Source organism: Epinephelus lanceolatus, chromosome 6 (assembly GCF_041903045.1).
Source record: "Epinephelus lanceolatus isolate andai-2023 chromosome 6, ASM4190304v1, whole genome shotgun sequence".
Taxonomy (NCBI): domain Eukaryota; kingdom Metazoa; phylum Chordata; class Actinopteri; order Perciformes; family Serranidae; genus Epinephelus; species Epinephelus lanceolatus.
Genome location: NC_135739.1, coordinates 47,210,721 through 47,232,614, shown reverse-complemented (window position 1 = coordinate 47,232,614; position 21,894 = coordinate 47,210,721). Strand labels below are relative to the sequence as shown.

Genomic DNA, 21,894 nt, shown 5'->3' with positions numbered 1-21,894 from the left:
GATGGCTATGGGCCAGAGTATTATAAAAAAAATAAAAAAAAATAATGAAGATGCAGTGGGCCCCCTGACCAATGTTTTTGGACTCTTTTGGGAAGAGATATCTCCCTTCCTCTCTACATCTAGCCAAAATCTCCTTAATCCTGGAAAGAAAAAAAAAAAAAAAAACATCTGATGAGTGTGGTTCTTACAGACCTGTCAGTCTTATAAATGTAGACAGCAAGATACTTTCTAAAGTGCTGGCCAGAAGATTGGAGAATTATTTACCTTCACTTATAAATGATGATCCGACAGGATTTATCAGGGGGAGGTTCTCGTATTCTAATGTGAGAAGACTTCTTAATGTTGTACAGTATTCCTCACAGATGCAACACTGGGCACTAGCTATAGCATTAGATGCGGAAAAGGCGTTTGATGGGGTGGAGTAGGGGTTCATGGAGACTTAATTTTGTGTCTACAATTAGAGCAGTTAAGAATGACCTTGAGAGATGGCATGACCTTCCCCTCTCCTGGATGGGCAGAATTAGTCTCATAAAGATGAACATACTCCCCAGATTACTTTATCCTTTGCAGATGTTACCATTATGGATATCAAAGAAGGTAATTTCAGATCTACAAAGGGCCTTTTCACAATTTATTTGGCACAATAAAAAGCCCAGAATTAGAATTAAGACTTTACAACTGCCTTGGGAACGAGGAGGTTTAGCCCTACCTAATTTGAGATTTTATAACTGGGCCTGCCACACCCGAATAATTTGGGACTGGCTACAGTCTCATTTAGAATCTGAAACAGGTATTGATGAGTGGTTCCCCTCTCCCTACTCCTTGCTGAGTAAACTAACTAATTATGGGAAAAAGAGATCTTTAGACATCCATCATAACCCTATTATTTACAACACTATCAGAATCTGGCAAGACATAACAAAATATGTTGAGAAAAACACTTCATCCTTTGCATTAACACCTCTGACTAAGGATGAAGAGTTTGCCCCAGGAGTTAAAAATTGTATTTCTGATAGATGGCACGTGAAAGGCATCAGACTTATTCGGGATGTATACCAGGGTAATACACTGATGTCCTTCCAGCAGCTTCAACAAAAATATGACATTGCATCCGAACACTTTTTTGGGTACCTTCAAGTCCGTAATTTTATTCTGTCAAAGGTGAAAAATCTCCCCACAGACACTCCCATTTCTAGCGATATAGATTTATTTCTATTGAACCGAAAGGACACAAGACATTTTCTTTCTCATTCTTATTTGCTGTTCTACTCTATAGATCCATCAGATATCAGTAAGGTTATACAGAAGTGGGAACATGATCTTGGTGGGCAATATATCAAAGATATTGGTGACAAACTTCTGTTTTTGGCTAGGATATGTATTTTAAAGCAGTGGATAAGTGACAAACCTCCCACTGTTACACAGTGGTACAAAGAAACGTATCAAAACTATAGTGCGTAACTTCTACAGGTCCGTAAATGTCCGTTTCACCCAAGCCACTACTAGAGGAGGTGACACAATGCTGATTAAGCCGATCGGCTCCTCTAAGATCTTGCAATATTTTTCAATATATATCATTTTTAGTATGCGTGTCGACCGGCGACATTCCCACGCTGGCACACAGGAAATGCCGCGTTTTACCTCACAACAAGAAGGGAGGGGGAGGAAGAGCGGAGAGTCTCATAGCAAGAGGTAGAGCGCAGGTAGAAAGAGAAAGCAACATGGCAGAGAACCCAAAGAAGCGGCCGAGACACGGTTCAGAAGTGGATCCTACCACAGAGAAAAAGCCTGGACGTTCGGCTGAAGGTCTGTTAGCAAAGAAGGAAAGTGACCGACGGAGCAGGCAAACAAGGATTTGTATTGGCGTCGCTTTTCCTCGGTGGAGAGCCCTGAAGGAAGAAATTGGGCTGAGGGCAGACACGGATGTTGCCTTGCTGCTGTTGGATAAGTAAGTGACTTGGTTTATAATTATATTATGAGTAGTATGTGTTGCTGTTACATGTACTGGACCTAGTACTTTATTATTTTCTTGGAAATGGTGCTATGAACATAATGTAGGCCTAATGTTAGCAGCCTGGTGTTCGCCACGTTGTGTAGCGTTGTGTACACGGTGTGAAGCGAGTGTTACTCTGTGTACACGGTGTGTAGCGAGTGTTGCTCTGTTTACACGGTGTGTGGCGACTGGCCAGTGTTACTCTGTGTACATGGTGTGGCGTGTGTTACTCTGTGTACATGGTGTGGCGTGTGTTACTCTGTGTACATGGAAGTGCTGCCGGCAAGTATAAGCTGCTACCAGTTTAAATGACTGTCAAGTCAGCAGACGTATTAACTCCGTAACTCAATGAAAAGTCCATGAAAAAATTATTTTTTTTCCAGCAGATATCTTAGTTACAACATGATTGAGCTAGCAAAGCAGTTTTGTGTTGCTATGTGTGGTATTTATTCAGTTTTGGGAAATTACGATGTTTAGAAAGCACAATCTCAGGGAGCGCCATGATCTGTGATGCATCCATATATCAAATGTGCACACCGCCCCCTACTGTATTAGATGGGTAGCACGGTCAGCACGGAGCTGAAGAAGAGCGGCTACTGACGTCACTCTCCTGCGCCGCTCAGATTGCCAAATCATTTTGGAATTATGAGCAATGTTTTGCAGGGCAGACCACGAAAATGAAATAGCAATGTCTTCTTTGTTTTCTTTTTGATTATGGCATAAAATGTGCAGTCTTGAAGAAGAAAATGCAAATGCAAATAGGTTGATCGATTATTCATTTTATTTATGAGTGAATTAATGCAGCCACATTCTTAAAATGAAAAAGCATTTCTGCAAATGCATTTGAATTTTCAAATTTTACATTTCAAATTGAATTTTGGTATCTATTTGCTGGGGCATATTTTGAAAATTAAATCTCAAATGACTTTTTCTTTTTCATTTTAATTAAGTAAAAGAATGAGCAGTCTTGAAGAAGAAAATTAAAATGCAAATAGGATGACTGATGATTAATTTTATTTATGAGTCAAATAATGCAGCCACATTCTTAAAATGAAAAAGCATTTCTGCAAATACATTTTAATTTAAATATCAGTCACGATTCGCTTCCATATTTTATCGGTAGGGTTGGTAACTGCATACATGTGTGAGAGAGTATGAGCTTTCATTTTTGCTTTACCTTGTGTTTTCTGACATTCAAGCGCACTACTGCCTCAAGGCCCCATTAATTCATGACCCTCATGTCATCAGTGAACTGAGCATATACATGTTGACCAACTTGGCCAGTGTGTGAAACTTTCAACTTTAGAATTAGGAACTAAAATGAGGTCAGTGTTTCTCCCAAGGCGCAGCATCAATCATATCACAATACATGCCAAATTAAGTTTAGCTACAACTGCTCAATGTTGGGTTTACCTGTACCTGAGCTGCTGTTGATGAAGTCCACTTTATCCACAGCAGTCAGCTCATCAAAATGGTCTGGATGAAGGGGGGTGGTGCAGTTCTCCGATTTCTGTGGTGCAGCACAGTCCTGAGCTGGAACCTGAAGGGGATGACCATGGCCGTCTACAAATGAGAGGGTGATGCAGGCGATACCTGAAATAGCAAGAGAATATGTTCAAACGGCCTACAAACTAGCACAGAGCCTTAAAACTGAATTTTACTCAGCTGCATTAGGTTTTCAATGCATACTACCTGCAGAGTCGCATATGATCTGCTTTTGTTCACTATTATCCAAAGAGCTATGACAGTTCAGAAGTTTTCATTTAGCCTTCTGGTTATTAGGCAAATTTACAATTGTCTGACTGGAAAATGTCATATTTGATTTTAATTGCCATGGTATTTAAACTGAGCACAGTAAAACAGTAAAATGGGGATACTTACTGTTTTTCTCGCACAATTCTGAAAGCTTGAAGCTTATGTATCATTAACAAACCTGACTGCTGAACTCACAATTTGTTTTCACTTAAATGGTAATTCTAATTCACATCTTTGCAAAACTCTGAGCACAAACTGCATCATTTAGCACACTTTGTTCACCTGGAAAACACTGGCCTTCAAAATCCCACACCCTAATCACCAACTGCCCTCACTCACGTCTTACCTGTAAAAACTCAACTGGCAAAAACAGTCCAATCATGTGTCAGGCATAACACAGGCCTCAGGTGACCTCTATTGGTAAACCAAAGCAGCATGGGGAACAGAGAGGATGGCCTATGAAAAACGTTTCTTTTCCTAACATTTGTGTATTCTCAGATCTCTGATCATGTTTACTCATCACTGCATTCTTTATGATTTGGTGGGTTGGACATCATTGACCACTCACAGACAACAGCACTGGTATATTTTATCTACAAAGCAAAACTGGGCAAACTTCCAGCCTTCTTATGCACCCTTCTGTGTGTCAGCTCTGGTAGTTACCAGCTACGCTGCTTCAAGTGGTTGGTTTTAATGTATCCTGGGTTTTAACAGATCTGAGGAAAACTGTAGTTTTCTACTTTGCACCACGGGCATAGAGCAATCTTCAGAAAGATCTAAAATTAGAAACTAGGGCTGTAAAGGTACATGTATTTGTGTCGAACCGTTCGGTACGCGACTTTCGGTTCGGCACGGCCCTGTACCGAATTATTGGGCGAAGGATATTATTTTTATTTTATTTTGTTTTATTTTAATTCCGTTTTTGCGAGCCGAACCATTTACAATATCTAGTTCCCCGACGGACATAATTGAGTGACGGACCGAGTCCCGTAAATCTCCGCTTTCACTTTGTGCGGCGCATTCTCGCATTTTGACAACATGGCAAGTGAGCCTGACGAACCTGAAGACCCACCCGCAAACCTTAAGTCCTCCGTTTGGGAACACTTTGGTTTCAGGGTAAAATACGAAGATGGAAATAAACAAGTTGACAAGACAAAAGCAGTGTGCCGACACTGCAGAACAGCGCTCGGGTATGTACTTGGAAACACGTCTAACATGCTAACGCATCTAAAGCGACACCACCCGAGTTTGAACGTTAACCGGCACGACTAGAAAAAGCAATCTGGTGCAAACTACGATATCGTCGTCGTTTAAAAAGAAAGAGCGTTTCCCTGACCATCGCGCTAAAGAAATAACCAACGCCATTGGAGCTGAGTAAAACTGTTTAAGCTGCACTTTAGATATAAGCATGTTTTGTTTACTGCACTTTAACAAAGTGGGAAAGCTAAGTAAGTTCCTAGTAAAACTGAATCTGAGCAGGCTTTAAAGCTGACCAGCTGCACTATACTTTTTATTTTAATTGAGTAAAACTGTTAAAGCAGAAATTTATAGTTGTCATTCAAAAAATGTGTTAAAAAAAACAGCAGGATTTTATTTTCACTTTTATATTTCTATTTTCATTCAAACAATGTGAAAAAGCAGGATTTTATATATATTTGTTTCATTCAAAAATTGTGTAAAAAGAGTTAACTGCTGTGGTGGTATGTTTTAATAAGGTTACCAGTAAGTAAAAGATATTTAATAGTTGTCTATTTTTTTCATTACTTTACCGAAAAAAAACGAACCGTGACTTGTGTACCGAGGTACGTACCGAACCGAGATTTTTGTGTACCGTTACACCCCTATTAGAAACACCATTGAAAATTTTGAGGGCATCATAAAGAATGTGGTGATGCTATATTTGAATAGTTTTTGGTTATATTGTGGATTTTTGTAATATATGTTGTATTTTTTGCATTTTAATACGTTTTGATTGGCTGATACCTTGGCCAGGTTTCTCTTGTAAAAGAGATTGTAAATCTCATTGGGACTTCCTGGTTAAATAAAGGTAAAGTAAAATAAAATAAAAAGGTTGCACTATCATCGATAAGTTCACAGTATGATTCTGTGAAGCTCGGTTGTGAGTTTGGCCCAACTGGAAGCTAGCAGGTTAGTCAAATGTGAACTGTATCCTCAGTTGATACAATGATTGTGTCAATGCTGTATTTATCTAATATATTGTCATATTGCAATACAACATGTATTGCAATATGACAACAGTCTTTACAGTGTCCAACTGCAACCGTGGCTGGTAGATTCCAAAAACTACCAGCCACTCAATTTATTTATTATTTTTTTGGCTGGTGAGTAAAGCAAATCTGGCAGTCACATTTTTTACCAGCAACTGGCTGGCGGGTGGTGGTAGTTTCCAACCCCATATGCTGTATGGACCAAAAAACTGCAACCTATTTTGGGACAAAAGAACCCTAAACTTTAAAAAAGGAGAAAAGGAAACAGTTTTTTACACAGTTTAATACATTTGAATATATAGCATGGCCTCATGAGGCCAAAACATTCCAAAAAGTTTCTCATCAAATGTCAACAGTGGACATGCTTCACCAGGACCCAGGGGCTAGTTGGCCTATAAACCACTCCTGCAAGACAGTAGTGCTGGATGTGTTGGCTTTGACATGGTACTGGCTATTATGCACACAGTGGGTAAGCAGCATCATGCATGGAGCCAGCTGGATGTCCTGTCCTCACAGGCAGCAGAAACAGGAGACACGAAAGCATTTCAGAAACCACGTTTGCCATTTCAAAACAAACATGCCACAAAGAAAACACGGCAATTTCTGATACTAGCGTGATTTTCATAGTATACTGTCTATTTCACCAAAATGCGAGTTACTATAAACACTAAAAAACAATAAAATGAGCAGGGCAGATGAAAAGCAATTAATATGTGACTCAAGATCGGCATCGTCTCGCAATGACACAGTTCACTTCAAGGTTACTCTGGCTTATTATATGAAAACACTATATGAAAACAGAGTGAAACTGTCATAATAGGTTATTTAAAAAAAAAAAGGCTTGGGCAAAATAAAACAAAAAATGTAGAAAGAATTAAAACCACAAGCAGCTATGAATGAGCCCCTGTACCTTTGCACACACTGGGGGGTACTGGAGGTTCGCCATTCAATGCAGCTTATGTCTTCTGTGAAAGTCACACACTGAGTGACGGAATGAGATGGCATTTACTGTGTGTGGTGGCGCTGTAAATGACAAGTTGCAAACTTTTTACCACTTCCTGTGTCCACTTTGTGGTGCTAGAGAACATAGTTATATACTTCATGTCACTGTATATGAATTGTGGACCACACCATGTACAGTAAAGTTTTATGCAAATCAAACAGTGGCGGCTGCTGGTCTTTCAAACAGGGGAAGCTCACTTTAAGTTTACATCATAAAATTTGTCATATTGTAGCTTGGAAGTAACTTATAAAAGGAACATTTAATTGAAGTCGTTTTTCAACCACACTCATGCCATAGAACCACAGCAAAACACACCTCAAAGATTTTCAGATGGGTTTAAACACCTGAACTGTGTCTACACCACCAGAACTGATTTTCTCTCAAAATAAGTTTCCCTGAAAGGAGCAGCACCTTAACACTGGCCCAGGTAACAAACAGTGCTATATATAGCAACATTCTCTGAACATTCTCAAATATTACTGAAACACACATTTTTTAATACATGAATTCTGCCCTCCACTGCTTTTGCAGAACATGGTCTGTGAACCTGTCATACCAACTGCACGCACACAACACAACTACAGCTTTGTGATTCAACGTACAAACGAACCAACTAACGACACTAAACAGGGTACAAACTCAATAACGCAACATTTATGTCTTTATTTACAGTGTGTGTTGTGTGTGTACTGTACAAACGGTGAAAATGAGCTATATGGCTTATGGAAATAAGGAACTCCGGATGGCACTCTGTCAGAAGACTCCACTCACAAATCTCCGCATGGGACTGAGCTTGAAATGCTTAGCACTGTCAATCACAAAGGGGTTCAGCCTTTTAGACAATTCCTCCAATCATCATGCATACACCGAGCGTCCTCTCCCACTTACCACTCCATTAGGTCCCAGGGAAGCTGAGCCTCCCTGGAAGTGACGATTTTGTTGCATTTATCCAATGACTGTGTCGCTTTGCTGCATTAAAAAACCTGCTCAGCGCCGTCTCATAGGAATGCTTGGAGGCTCCGGGTCCACTGTGCTGACACGAGAATGTATGACAGGGAGGTCACGTTTGAAAACTGGTGATAAACAGCTGATGTTTGAACATCATAGTTGTGATGTTAAATGCATCCTAGTGCACGTTTAATGCAATGTAAATTCTTATTTTAATGTAAGTTCAATTGTGCATATTTGGCCATTTCTTCTATGAAATTTTAGGGGAAGTTCAGCCTCCCTTGTTGTCTCAGAGCAATCGCCCCTGAAATCAAATGCTATTGTCAAACAAGGCTTACATCCTGTTTCCAGTGGGTGGCGCAGAGACTGTGAAACCTAATTGGCATGCTGATGTCTTCAGGCCTGGACATTAAAGTCGGGGTAGACTGAAAAATATTCACCAAAGTTAAAACTACTGCCTGTTTCATGGCAAATAATGCGTCCCCATGGAAATGGTGTTCAATGAAGACTCACAATCTTAACAAAGACCAACATTAAGGTTTAAAGGCTTTAATCACCTAATTTGAGATGAATTTGGTCAACCCGACAGGAGATGTACAACACAGTACTAAAACAGTCATTTCCTGTTGCCAGTAGGTGTAATTATAACTATCAAACTTATCAAACGTGACGTTTGGGTCAGATTTGACCATCTACAGGAGAGTTACAAAGCACTTCCCGTTTCTTGGTGAAACATGGAAATTTGATGCCTTGCCACAGTTTTTTTACGGCTTTTTATTAAAGCTATAGTGCGTAACTTCTACAGGTCCATAAATGTCCGTTTCACCCAAGCCACTACTAGAGGAGGTGACACAATGCTGATTAAGCCGATCGGCTCCTCTAACATCTCGCGGTATTTTTCAATATATACCATTGCGTGTGGACCAGCGACATTCCCGCGCTGGCGCACAGGAAATGCTTCCTCACAACAAGAAGGGAGGGGGAGGAAGAGCGGAGAGTGTCATATCAAGAGGTAGAGTGCAGGTAGAAAGAGAAAGCAACATGGCGGAGAAGCGGCCGAGACACGGTTCAGAAGTGGATCCTACCACAAAGGCAAGTGCTACTCTGTGTACGGTGTGTGACGACTGGCGAGTGTTACTCTGTGTACATGAAAGTGCCGCCGGCTTATTAGTTGTAATAACGCATTATCCGCTGGGAGGCGACAGAAGTTACGCACTATAGCTCTAACCTGATGGTACAGATAAAATTTGAAGTTAATTGGATTAAATCTGGAATTAAACCATGGAATGGAAGCTGTGATGCACAGGGTTAAGATGTATTAATCTGATGTCTCCTGTATAAATAGCAGAATAGAGAGTTATAACTAGGGATGTCACAATACCAAAAATTTGGTAGTCGGACCCGATACCAGTAAAATTACACGATTCCCGATACCAAAGTCGATACTACAATTAAAAAAAAAAAAAAAAAAAAAAAAATCCTAAGATCCCATGTACTTAAATAAGCAATACTTAATTAAAATATTTGCATATAAAATAACATTTCTATCAACAGATTGATATTACTTTTATACAGGGGTGAAAGTAGTTTGAAATTCTTGCCGGTACTATTACCAAAACCTTAATTGCTTCATATTGTCCACCTCTCCTCGCTTCATGCATTTTTTTCTTTCTCTCTTTTCCTCTTTACCTATTTTTCGTTGTGAAAAACATCGATTAACATCTGCAATAAACTCAATGAACTATTAAAATATTTACTATTTAAATCACGCTGACAGCATTTGAGGCAACCACAAGAATGTGTGGAATTTTGTTAGTTTTATGTATTGTTTGTCCTGTCCCAGTGCAAACGGCATTTTTTGATGTCCGTAGTCCAGTTGTGGAAAAATCAAACGTCCCAGTAGTGTTGTTTTTGGTGGCCTGTTTTAATTTTAGTTTTAGTCTAGTCTTTGTGTCAAACTGTCATTTTAGTTTTTATTAGTTTTAGTCACGTTCATACTCTTTTTTGTCTAGTCAAGTTTCAGTCAACTAAAAGTCTGAGCGTTTTAGTCTTATTTTAGTGAGAATAATCCATGACTATTTTCGTCTCGTTTTAGTTGACGAAAACTGATGACATTTTAGTCTAGTTTTAGTCAATGAAAATTGTATTTTAGTCTCTTTTTAGTGATGCAATTCTATTATACCCAGTCAATATAGTATAAGTACCTAGTATAGTATAATCAAACCAAAATTTTCTTTTCTAAATTAGCTCCCAGTTAGAGCTAAATATATATTTATTTATACAACAGTTAGTTCCGACTGAGTAATTTGATTGGACAAGAGGCCGTCTGTGAGTGCTGACATAGAGTATAACATCACTGGGACTTGTAACAGTAAAATCACTCATCTCACAGGTGTTATAAATATAAACACTGCCGTTAATTAACCAGCTGTCACACTCGCTACATTGACACAAACTAACACTATAGCGTTACACCAAGAAGATGGATATTTTCCCCAAAATTACATTTGAATTAAATTATGAGAGGTCGTCAGGAGAGGACGAGGAAAAGGAAAGCTGTGCCAACATCCAGGTTTGCCAACGTTTTATCAGCCAAACTGGATGAAGTTACACAGCTGCAGATCAATGTAACTTCAAAGTAGCTTGTGAGTTCCTGGTGTGTGCGCCGCGTTGCCTGGCAACAGACTGGGGGAACTGTTTTTTTTTTTCACAGAGCTACATAACATACTTAAATAATTTATTTCATCACCTTTTGTTAACATTTCCTTACTCAGCATTGCTGTTTAAGCTGTTGTTGAACTGTTGTATAAAAGCAATATCACATGAGAGCAAGTGATGTTGTACTGTATATCGTCACAGCTGTAATCTGTCTGCGCAGTGCGACGCACAGCCTAGGAAACAGAAATACTGCAAACTAATAATAATAATAATAACGCGACTAAACATTATAACGTTATTTCGTCTCGTCTCGTTTTGGTCAGCGAAAATGAAGAGACACTTTAGCAGAGGTTTTATTTTGTAAACCACATTTAGTCTCGTTTTTATTCGTCAACAATATTGCATTATATATTTAATTATAGTTATCGTCATATGACCACCATTTACGTTGCGTCTCGTCTTCGTCACGTGATAAAGGTTCGTTGACGACGATATTTAGTCATACTTTTCGTTGACGAAAGCAACACTACGTGCCAGTACAATATATCAAACGCACCCTAACCGCTGTGTTTCGGAAGTCACGTACTGCTGAGAGTGAATCCCTGACTGTTAGCTCACACACACAGCTTGTTCAAGTTGTTCTCTGTGTTGTTGAAATTAAACAAAATAACATGGAACATATCTGTTTATTATGCTACTGATTTTAAAATTTTTTGATGAACTGAATGGCATTTAATAGAGTGTTGCACGTCTCAAAGGCTGGGCTCAGAGGAGACCACCTGACTCTCTCCCAGGGGAGGGGCTGGGGGAGAGAGGGATATGTCTGGACAAGGCTCCGTCAAGCATGGACCAAAACACAGCACGGGCGGTTCAGAAGCAATTCGGAACAAGTTAAAAGCAATTAATAAACGGACAAAGTGGTGTTTAAAAGTGCATATATTGCTAGCAGATCTATTTTCTGGCCTAAAGTGCGGCCGTGACTGGTTCTGAATTTGGGCTTTAGCAGGTAGCTGCTCTCCTCTTCCTGGTACTGCGTACCGCCACTGAATCTTTTAGTGGTACGCAGTACTGGACCGTACCTTTCGCGTATGCCATGTGTAGTTCTACTTCCTCGTCACCCCCTCGCTCTGAATGTAGGCATGGACTGTAACACTATATGGCGTATACTGCCAACAGGTTAAAGAACCAGAACTACATTTTTAAAGGCTGCCGAACCAAAAAACCTGAGGCTTTAAGAAGAGGGAAAAAGATACAGGACATGAGGCATCAGCAGGGAATGGGAAACTGTAGGATCCCGACACTCATAAATAAGTTAGAGTTGTTAATTTGGTCAGACAAATTGTCAAGGGTGAAGTTTACTAGGCTTTGTTATGCCTGGTTCTGATCTTTGATAAGCTGAATGATGACTTTACCTGCTTAGTCCATCAAACAGTATTAGATATCAAAGTATTTCACTTGTGGCCATTCAGTGGGATCATTTCTCAGAGATAAGAAAGGTAAAGAGAGGACACAGAGAAGCGATAATATTGAGTTTGTCAGTATAGCCTTTCCTCTCTGGTAAACACAGGGTGCTATAATAATCCTCTGACATACTGAAATCTTATGTTTTCAGCTGGCTACAGGCATCCTGTTAGTGTGTCAGCCATTGGTTGCATATTGTGGCATGGACTGTTTTCCCCTGCAGTAAACATGGTTTTCAGAGTGTGACATGTTGTGCTCTGTCTCTATGCAGTATGTGTTCTACTGCCTTCAGGTGGCTGCAGGGATTTAATGAAATGAAAGAGAAGCTGTACTAAAAGTGTTTTGAGTAAGCTTAACACCAGTGAAAAACTGGCTCAAACTCAAGAAACATTGCATCATGCACCTAAGAGGTCCACGCCACAACTCAAAGATACAATTAAAAAAAACAAAACAAAAAAACATACAGTATATGTATTGCAAAGTCTTAATTAAAGGAGGTACAGCACTGCAAAGTAAAAAAGGCCAAGAGCAGAGCACATGGGGCCAGCAGCAGCATGGGCTTCAGTCAACACGGTGTGTGTGAAAGGTCAAGAAGACAGAGGAAGACATGTGGCAGTACCTTTAAACTGAGAAGGTGGGAAGAGTTGCTGAACCAGCTCCGACATGGTACCTGGGTCAACATTAGAGATGCCCAGAGAAGAGCATTAGGGATATACCAGTAGCATTCATTTATTCACTTTCAATCCAATTTAACATCATTAAACTCCAGCAGTTGCAGTTGACAGGTGACGTTGCCTCATAGCAAGAGGGCCACACCATCAAATCCTCACAGGACCTTTGTGTGTAGAGTCTGCATGTATTTTTGTGAGAATCCCTCAGTGTGCTGTGGTTTTCTTCCACTTCTACAGACTGCCCATAGGTGGATGTTTTGGCCCTCTGATACCCTGATGACTTTTTCACAGTGTTTTACTCCCTTTCGCCCAAAGAATGGAAAAGCCAAGTAAGGAAAGTGGATGGATAAACTTGAGGCATTTTCATGAACCGAGTACCAATACCATTACATTCAGAGATGCACAATATTGGATGTTTTGCAGGTATTCGAAATGCCAATTATACGTGCCATACCGATTTAAATATATTCACATTTTCCCCACTTAATTTTAGTGATCATCAAGTCTTTTCTGTAGTGGAATTAACATCATGTTATACACGCATACTTTAATCATGATGGCCCACCAGCAGATGGAGACAAGAAACAGAACATGCATGTGATATTCACTCATTGTGCAAAATAAAGAAAAGCCTGTTATCCAATTCTGATAGGTAATTTTAAAGCCATCACCGGCCGATACAGATGACGGGCTGATTTTGTGCATCCTAATTACATTCATTAGTTTTATGAACAAAATCTGAGACTTTTATTCTGAAATTACTAAGAAATAAAGACAATAACATGCAGTCTGTTAATCTCCTCTCAAGAGTGAAAAAAAGCAAACTCCGTGATTCTAGTGGTAGACTTTAAGTCAGCATATGTAATGTAATGAAATAAGATTTTAAAAAATTTCCAAGTGATTCCCACTGCATGTCTGTGTTAGTAGAAAAAATAGACAATTCTGATAAAAACTGGTGCAGTTCGTGTGTTTTGCAATCAGTCCATTCTTCTCAATAGATTCAGTCTGCAGTTATGACGCTAACAGTGGGGATACCAAAGTCACACATTTTCAAATTCTGCATGTGGTAGTTTGAAAAGATATGTTCACAGTTGCTGTTTGTCTGCAACCACTATTTTTATCCTGTCCATTTAAGCAATGAAATGACTGCTTCGTAACATGACCACATCATCAAAGATACGGAGCACAATCCACAGTCACTGTTTCACACAGTCACTGAAGTGCATCTGTCAAAGCTAATATGTTCCAACTACAAACCTAGTAAAGACTAGCAGAAAGTTTTCCTCTGACACAGCACAGCAAGGAAACACAATCTGAATCTGGGAAAACACAAAAAGCAATCTTGTACTGAACACCACCATTGCAAGATACTCTCTTCATTTCGTTATCTCAGACTGCTGAAGCCTCCGATTAACCTCATCTAAAATTTTGAATACATTTTTGCATGGAATGAAGAGCTGTGCGACAGAGCAGTCACTTCACAGCCAGCATGAGCCAACGGAATGGTTACAGCAACCAATTGGTATTTCAGTGTTCACTAATGTGACAGTTAAAATTTCATTTTAAACTGCATTTACATAATGGAGCAATGTCTCTGTTCTCTATGTTCTGCAACTGGTTGGACAGCCATTGACTAACAGCCTGAGATACAACACAATAAGAGCCATGGGCCTGAGCAACAATCCACATCTGCAACATTGGCTACAAGCATAGGCCTGCCCTCTGTGTCACACTGACTTGCTGAACTAGCAAACAGACATCCACCAAGTAAAAGAGTGATGCTAACATTAGTTTGCATCACTTACAAGGTAGTTTACTGAAGCAAATTGAATAGCTAACAACTGAACTCCAAAGGTCAACATCAGTCGGCTTCAGTGCTTAATGATGTGGTTGTTTTCAACAATACTAGTAACAAAACACTGTCCATCTTAAGCTTGTCATACAGTGCATGTATGTTCACATAGTCTTTCTGCCCACTCGGAGACGTCAAGAGTAACATCCGGGCCACAATGCCTGCCTAGCAGTGCATGTGTGTCGGCAGCCATACCACCCATGTGATCAGTGGTGCTCAGACGCGGCTTAGCTGCTGCTCAGCTGCAGAGCATCTAGATATTTTGAGGTTGCTGATTATTTTCCATGCTGAGTACATGGTTCTCAGCAAAAACAGACAGTGAAAATGGTCTTTTGCTAATCATGTTCACGTTATGTCACCTTTCACTACAGTTTCAATGTCTAGATCATTCAATTACTTTCACTCAACCTTTGCTGTTCACTTTTTAAAATAAAAAAGCTGACAATGTTTCTGTGGATAGAATCCCTTCATTTGTTAACATGAGGCTTTTTATTGTGAAATTTGCATGACAGTGTTGTTGACAATGCAGTGGCTTGCACAGCTTCATAAATGAGTGGAGTACTGGCACTTAATTGTGAAAATACAGTAGATACAACAGTAGGCAGCTCTGCAGCAGTGCCACACCAACAATGCTGTATGTATGAACATTGCAAGCGTGTGAGCTGCAGCAGTTCAGCAAGGCAGCTGTCACATGCTGCTCACGCATGCAGTGTGGCCCAGGCCTAAAGGAACTGTTCTGATTTTGAAAACTTTTTTTTTTTTTTTTTAAATCAACAGACTGGCAGTGATTTTAGTTGTAGTTAAGGCTTGCATATGGTGCAATAACTGACGATCACTGGTCAAATAAAAACCGGGTCTCAAACCTCAGCGGTAAGTGAAGGCCCGTCTCCAGGCTGCCGCTGCAAAGTGCAGTAAACCACAATCCATATCTACTGTTTAATTTAAATTGGAATCATCCAATCAGACAATGAGAAAAAAGCAGATGATGTGGGGCGCTTTTCTGCTCTGAGCTGAAGTTTTTTCAGCTTGAGGAGTTCAGAGCACTCCAGCAAAAACGGCAGGCGCCTAGAGCGCAGAAATGCGAGGCACGCAGCATATGTAGTATGCAAAAACAGCGAGCAAAAAGCTTAAATATCATTTAAAAACAATTACAAAAAGCCACCTCCAGCTGCTAAAACGCTTTCTGTGTGATTGAGACCTTATTTACTCACTTTCCACAGCCACATGTTCACAATGAACAGGGTAACCTTTCAGTCACAGAGTCAATTCCAGCAGCAGCACTCCCCTACCTACCTACCTACCTACCTACCTACCTACCTACCTAACTTCAAATGCCAATAGATAGTGTGAGCGTATTGATAAATGAGAAGGTATTGCAATATGAAATGGCAATGATGCCTTCTGGATGTGGGGAAAATAAATGGAGAGGGAAAGTGACAAACAGAGAGCTTAGCTGAACTTCATTTCATTTTGATTTGCATCAAGTGTATAATTAGATATGGTACTGTTAACACTCAGTAAATCATTTTCCATACAAGTATGAATATATACTGCACTGACTGTGCACCTGGCATTCATGAACAAGTGACCACAGTGTAGGACTGGGCTACCAGGGCAACAGCCTCCTGCTAGTCTCATACAATCTCTGTGTAGACCTACACAGCATTTGTGTGTTGTTTGTGTAGCTGTCGACCAACATCGCATAAAGAACGAGACAGCTGAGATGCTTTCATGCAGGGGGCAGGTCATCTCTGGAAAGAGAGCAGATTGGGTTGGCTTTCTAGATGCAAATGTATGCCTGTAATAACAGTGAGCAGAACAAGAAAGGCCAATGTCAACAGATAGAGAAATGTGTGAAGTGTCTGGTTAGGAGCCTAAGCATGAGGTTTGATGCACAGAGAGAAGATCGAGCCACGTCAGGAAATAATTGTGCTGACGCTCATCAGAGAAACAAGCACTGTGTGACTAGTGAAGAGAAGACGACTATAGTACATTGTTATGCCAGACAGGCAGAGGAAAATGTATTCTGACTTTAATATGGGAGTTATAAATAGGAAAAGTAATAGGAAAATAAACTGTCAGCATATCCGATGATATCATACTGCCTCTAAACCAGCAGCTCAACAGTAGGAGGGAGAGGTCAGTGAAGCACTACAACTCAGCCAAAACCTGAGGTTACAGCAACATTTCCAAGAAATTATTTGCTCCTAGTAAACAAAAATAACTTATTTAACATCTATAGTATGAAGTAGATTAACAAAATCTATCAGTCCAGAAAATATTTGGCACTAATACAAAGGAAAAAAAGAGAATATATCCAGTTTAGATGATACAAACTTGGTTTCAGTATTTATGTTTCTTTCAAATGCCTGTCTCTTGTGATCTGAGCTCTATTTCCTGACCTGATTACACATGAATAATTTAGTTTTTTAAAACAGTTTCACGTGTGGATACTTTTAGCCCTTTTCTACAGCAGGAAAACAAAGTCATTGGGCCTCATTCACCTATAGCTCTTTTCTTAAATTTGTTCTTCAGAAAAGTCCTACAAAACCTCTACGTCAGATTCATGTCATGTTTTAAACCTCAGAATTGTTTGCACCTGTGTTCTTACCATCATAAATCATGAAAGTTGACAGCGTGTGCCAGTTGACCCTTGTTAGCATAGGTAAACACCCACAAATCCCCATAACTGGGCACAAGACTGCAGGGCAATGTGCACACACAGAGACTAAAGAAGTTAAGTTGAAAGAATTACGTCAAGACTGCACAACTGAGAGTCTAAAGAGGTTGGAGCAAAGGACTCCAAATATAAAAAAAACCCTTTGTTTTCAAATAATTCTGCAGAAAGTGAACACCAAACGAGCTGCCACATTTATTTGCATCAGGAGTGGATATAAAATAATATAAACAGATGTATGAGGTGCTAAAAATACATGTTAATCAACCACCCTAACCCGCAAACCGCAAACTTCAGGCATTATAGTAGCACAAATTTCAGGACTGAGGACAGAGATGAGCGCCACGGCGCTGTTCAAAGTGAGAGTAGTGAGGGTGGACTCATGCAAGGTTTCTGTAGGCTAAGTCAGCCTATTAAGGTGATAACTTACTTGGAACGATGCTTCCTCTTTTTTGTCCCAGTTATATTTTCTGGTGTGATCAGTCACTAATTATTAGATGGCATGGTTCTCATTAACATAACTGATGTAAGTTAGTGTAGTGTTTATTTTAAAAAGCTTTTTGTAAAATATTAAAAATAATAATTAAAAATATTATAAATTCTAAAAATATTTTTGTAATATAAATCCTATAGTATTATACAATTGTAGCATTAAGGAAATGCAATAACCACTTACTCTGTACAAACATGTCAGCACTAAATGTGCCTAAGAGTTCTCCGGAGTATGCATAGATTCTGTTCTTACCTAAGAACAATTTCCAGCTAAGAAAATATTGGTGAATGTCAGAACCCTCTTAAAAACTGTGTAAGTAGGTTTTAAGAAGAAATTCCTTTTTAAGAACAGTTGGTGAATGAAGCTCATTGTCTCGGGTCTTTCTTTGGAGCTCCTGGAACTAAACGTGGGCACAGGTGATTCTGAAGGTAAGTTCCAGGTACTTTTTAGGGGTTGCTGGCAGTGCTGCTGATTGTCATCGGTCAAACATGAAATCACAAGGAAATAACAAACACAACAACAGTAATCACCCAAATACCACCCTATGTGTCTCAACAATAGGGCTGGGTTTAATTAATCAATTTATCTGATTCAAATTGATCTTCATTTGAATGACCCGATATCGATTCGTAAAATCCGTGATCAATCTCTTAATATAGCTTTTTCCCACGATGAATGTATGAAGCTTTAACCCCACTAATCTCGCCAGTAGTAAATGAGCCATGGAGCTAAATTAATAACGACCGTAGTCTTGAGAAGCTCAGACGTTACCGGCTCTTTTTATCTGTAACTGTTAGCTTACTGTTTTTATGTTTTGGCGTAATTTATTATCATGCAGCAGCAGCCTGTCCTTCTCCTGTCTGTGCGTTGGGGCTGCTGCACACACACAAACACACAAACATGGAGTAGAGATGCCGCGGTAGAGACAGAGAAGTGAAGATAACTTGAGCTAAAGACTACGATGCTTGTTACTGTGAGTGCAATAAAACCTCCACATGGAAAAAGTAAATACTTTGTCAATACACCTCTTTAACCACATACAAACATGTAGAAAAGCAGTATTTCAGTCTGCTCTCATCCACCACCGCTAATATTATGTTTAAACAAGCACAGAGTGCTTTCTAGCTAAAGGCAATTTGTTACTAACAAGCTGAAACAACAGCTGTTTATGTTTAACTGTTTAGCTTAGTTTGCTATGTATCTTAACACTTACTAACAGTAAGTCACCTGTAAGCAGTGAATCTCAGCAGCAGAGGGAGGAGCAGAGAGAAAACGAGGAATGATACTGACTGATGTCTGTGTTCTTCATTCTTTCTACACTTCGCTCAGTATTGTGATGTCAGGAATATGCTTTATTAGGGACCGAGCCTAGAGGCAGAGGACTGCGATTTTGCTGCGTTTATTAGGGACCGAGCCTAGAGGCAGAAGGACCCTCTTGTTTTTGCTGCGTGGGTTTATTGTGGACCGACTCCAACAGTAGTGGACTACTCACAGACCAGTCCTCACCGAAGGCAAGGACCCCCCCTATACTTTTTGCTGTGTTTATTCCCACAGACCAGTCCTCGCTGCGTTTATTATTATTATTATTATTATTATTATTATTATTATTATTATTATTATTCTTTCTCCCGCCGCCTCTTTGAACTGGAATTTGACCCCCTAAACATGCTCAAAAACTCACCAAAATTGGCACGCACATCAGAACCGGTGAAAAATTTTAGAAAATCATGACATTAACCCCTAAAGTGCCAAAATGGGCTCTCTAGCGCCACCTAGGCACACAAAAATGGCCGCCACGGCCTGTAGGACCGTCGTAGAAACATGAAACCAAAAGTGGCGTGTTCGTCTCATGAAGACCTAAAAATCACGTGCTGACACCCCTGATCTAAATCCAACAGGAAGTGAGCTATTTGCCCTTTCAAAGTAAGATTTTGCCTTAAAACTGCCTTTCCTAAAAAATCTTCTTCTCATACACCGCTTATCCAATCGGCTTCAAACTTGCACAGATGACAGATCAACTCCTTCTAATCAGATCTTATTTATAACTTTGTCATTACTCGCTTAGTTTGGATTTTATGGCCTCCTAAAGGTGAGACGTCAGAAAAACGTCCTGACGATCTTCGAAAGCTGTCCCATAGTAAATGAATGGCAGCAGGGGGGAGAAAGAGACCAATCTTAGGGCTTTTTCTAGCATTTACAGCGTCTCCATACTTTGTGCTACAGACTCCATTCCAACTCTCAAATGTTGCCACAGGTCTCATCTATTCACTCATGTTTTCATCTTTTTCATATCTTTTACCGTTTTTCATCTGTGCCTCTCAAAGTACCATGAGCAAAAGTGGAGAAATTCTCAGTTTACAATGGGTGTGTATTGCACGGAATGCTGTGAGCTAGAGTGGAGAGGCTCTAAAAATCGTCTAAAACTTTTGTCTTTAACTCACTGTCATGGCCACAATTTTCACTGTACAGACACAATTTATACCACAAAACGTAGGAAAATTTGTCCAGCTCACAGATATGTTGACATGGAATCTGTCACACGTACACATTTTTGCTGAGTGGCTCCAAAGCGAAGGGAGCGCTGATTTTTTTCTCATTCACTCCCATGTAAACTCTGAGGAGAAATTTCTGGAAACAGCTGGGGTGCAACACATTTTAAACTCGCTCCTCTGACCACATTTTTGACTTGAGAAATATAAAACGCGACACGCGCGTTCACGAGACGTGGCTGTCTCTCAAAATCACTTTATTTTCTTGCTTGGACCAACGGTTTGGGTATGCGAAGCATTTGTTCGAGGAGTTAAATCCCTTTATAAACAGCCTTTGGTGATCTGCTCTCCTGACGTGTCTGTGTCTGCCACAGGTGCAGGCAAGTCATTAATCGCCATGACAACGGCTGCACACACAGACACAGCCACAGGGTTCTCTGGTCTGTGTGTCTCACAATCTTTAAAGGACAGATTACAGCAGCAGAAACTTCATTTGAAACAGAACACACACATTATTAACCCCTACAGTGCCAAAATGGGCTCTCCAGCGCCACATAGGTGCACTAAACTGGCCACTGCAGCCCGTAGGAATGTCGTATCAAGATCAAACCAAAACGGGTGTGTTTGACATACAAATCACGCGCTGACACCCATGACCTAATTCCAACAGGAAGTGAGCTACTTGACCTTTCAAAGTAAGATTTCACCTCAAACGTGCTCTTAAAAAAACACATCTCCTCCTACACTGTTTATTTTATCAGCTTTAAAGACGCACACATGCCAGCTCAACTGCTGCTAAACAGATCTTCTGTATAACTTTATCTCTCTCACCATCACATTATTTTCATGATTGGACCAGCGGTTTGGGAATGGGAAGAACTTGTTTGAGGAGTTAAATCTCCACTAAAAGAGCTCTCTTCTCTGTGTTCTGTCTGTCTCTCTCTCTGCTCTTCTGCCAGGTGCACCTACTTCATCACCATGGCAACCGCTGTCACACACAAACTCACAGAAACATGATGTGTGTGTGTGTCTAAATCTTACATGTAGACATGACATGGCCACATTCTCCATTTTAACCCTTTAGGTGCCAGAGTTTATTGAGGAAAATATTCATTTCAACATTTCAAAAGGCTGTGGCTTGAAAGTGGTGAGAGATAAAGGCATACTGTAAATGAGAAAACTATTCATCATGACCCAAAGTTTGTCATGGGAGTAAATTAACTCATCTAATTTGCATATTGTGGGGTCACTAGGCGGCGGCCATATTGGATTTCATAAATATCAGTAAAAAAGCCTTTTGAACATATTTACACAGTACATTTCTTTTATTTTGTGCCGTTTTTATCATCTCAGCCTCGAAATAAAGTAAGAGGAATCTGATGGGAATAAATTAACTCATCTAATTTGCATATTGTGACATCACTTCTACATACCTACAGCTACAGAAAGCATTCAAACATCAAAACGTTCAGCTCTGTAAGGATTTTCTGATGTTTGTGGCAATATGTTTGATATTTCTAAATAATTCACAATGATGACATAAGCTGGGGCCCGAAACGGGCGCGAGTGCGAGGTCCCGCCAAACGCTGCTTGCAGCTTTAATTTTATTTGCATTTTAGACTTGTTTCCAGTGAGATCTTGATTTTATATTTTGACTTCGCTCTAG

The 21,894-nt window shown here is 39.9% G+C and overlaps 1 protein-coding gene across 7 annotated transcripts in view; it reads right to left on the bottom strand.

The window, feature by feature from the left end:
• szt2 (SZT2 subunit of KICSTOR complex) overlaps positions 1-21,894 on the bottom strand; it is a 421,207-nt gene that overhangs the window by 172,311 nt on the left and 227,002 nt on the right. For 5 of the 7 annotated variants that reach the window (XM_033622785.2, XM_033622790.2, XM_033622786.2 and 2 more), the window contains exon 50: positions 3,407-3,586. In XM_033622785.2, the coding sequence (XP_033478676.2) occupies positions 3,407-3,586 (180 nt within the window). The remainder of the gene's footprint in view (positions 1-3,406; positions 3,587-21,894) is intronic. The other 2 variants (XM_033622788.2, XM_078169086.1) reach the window with 1 other exon arrangement.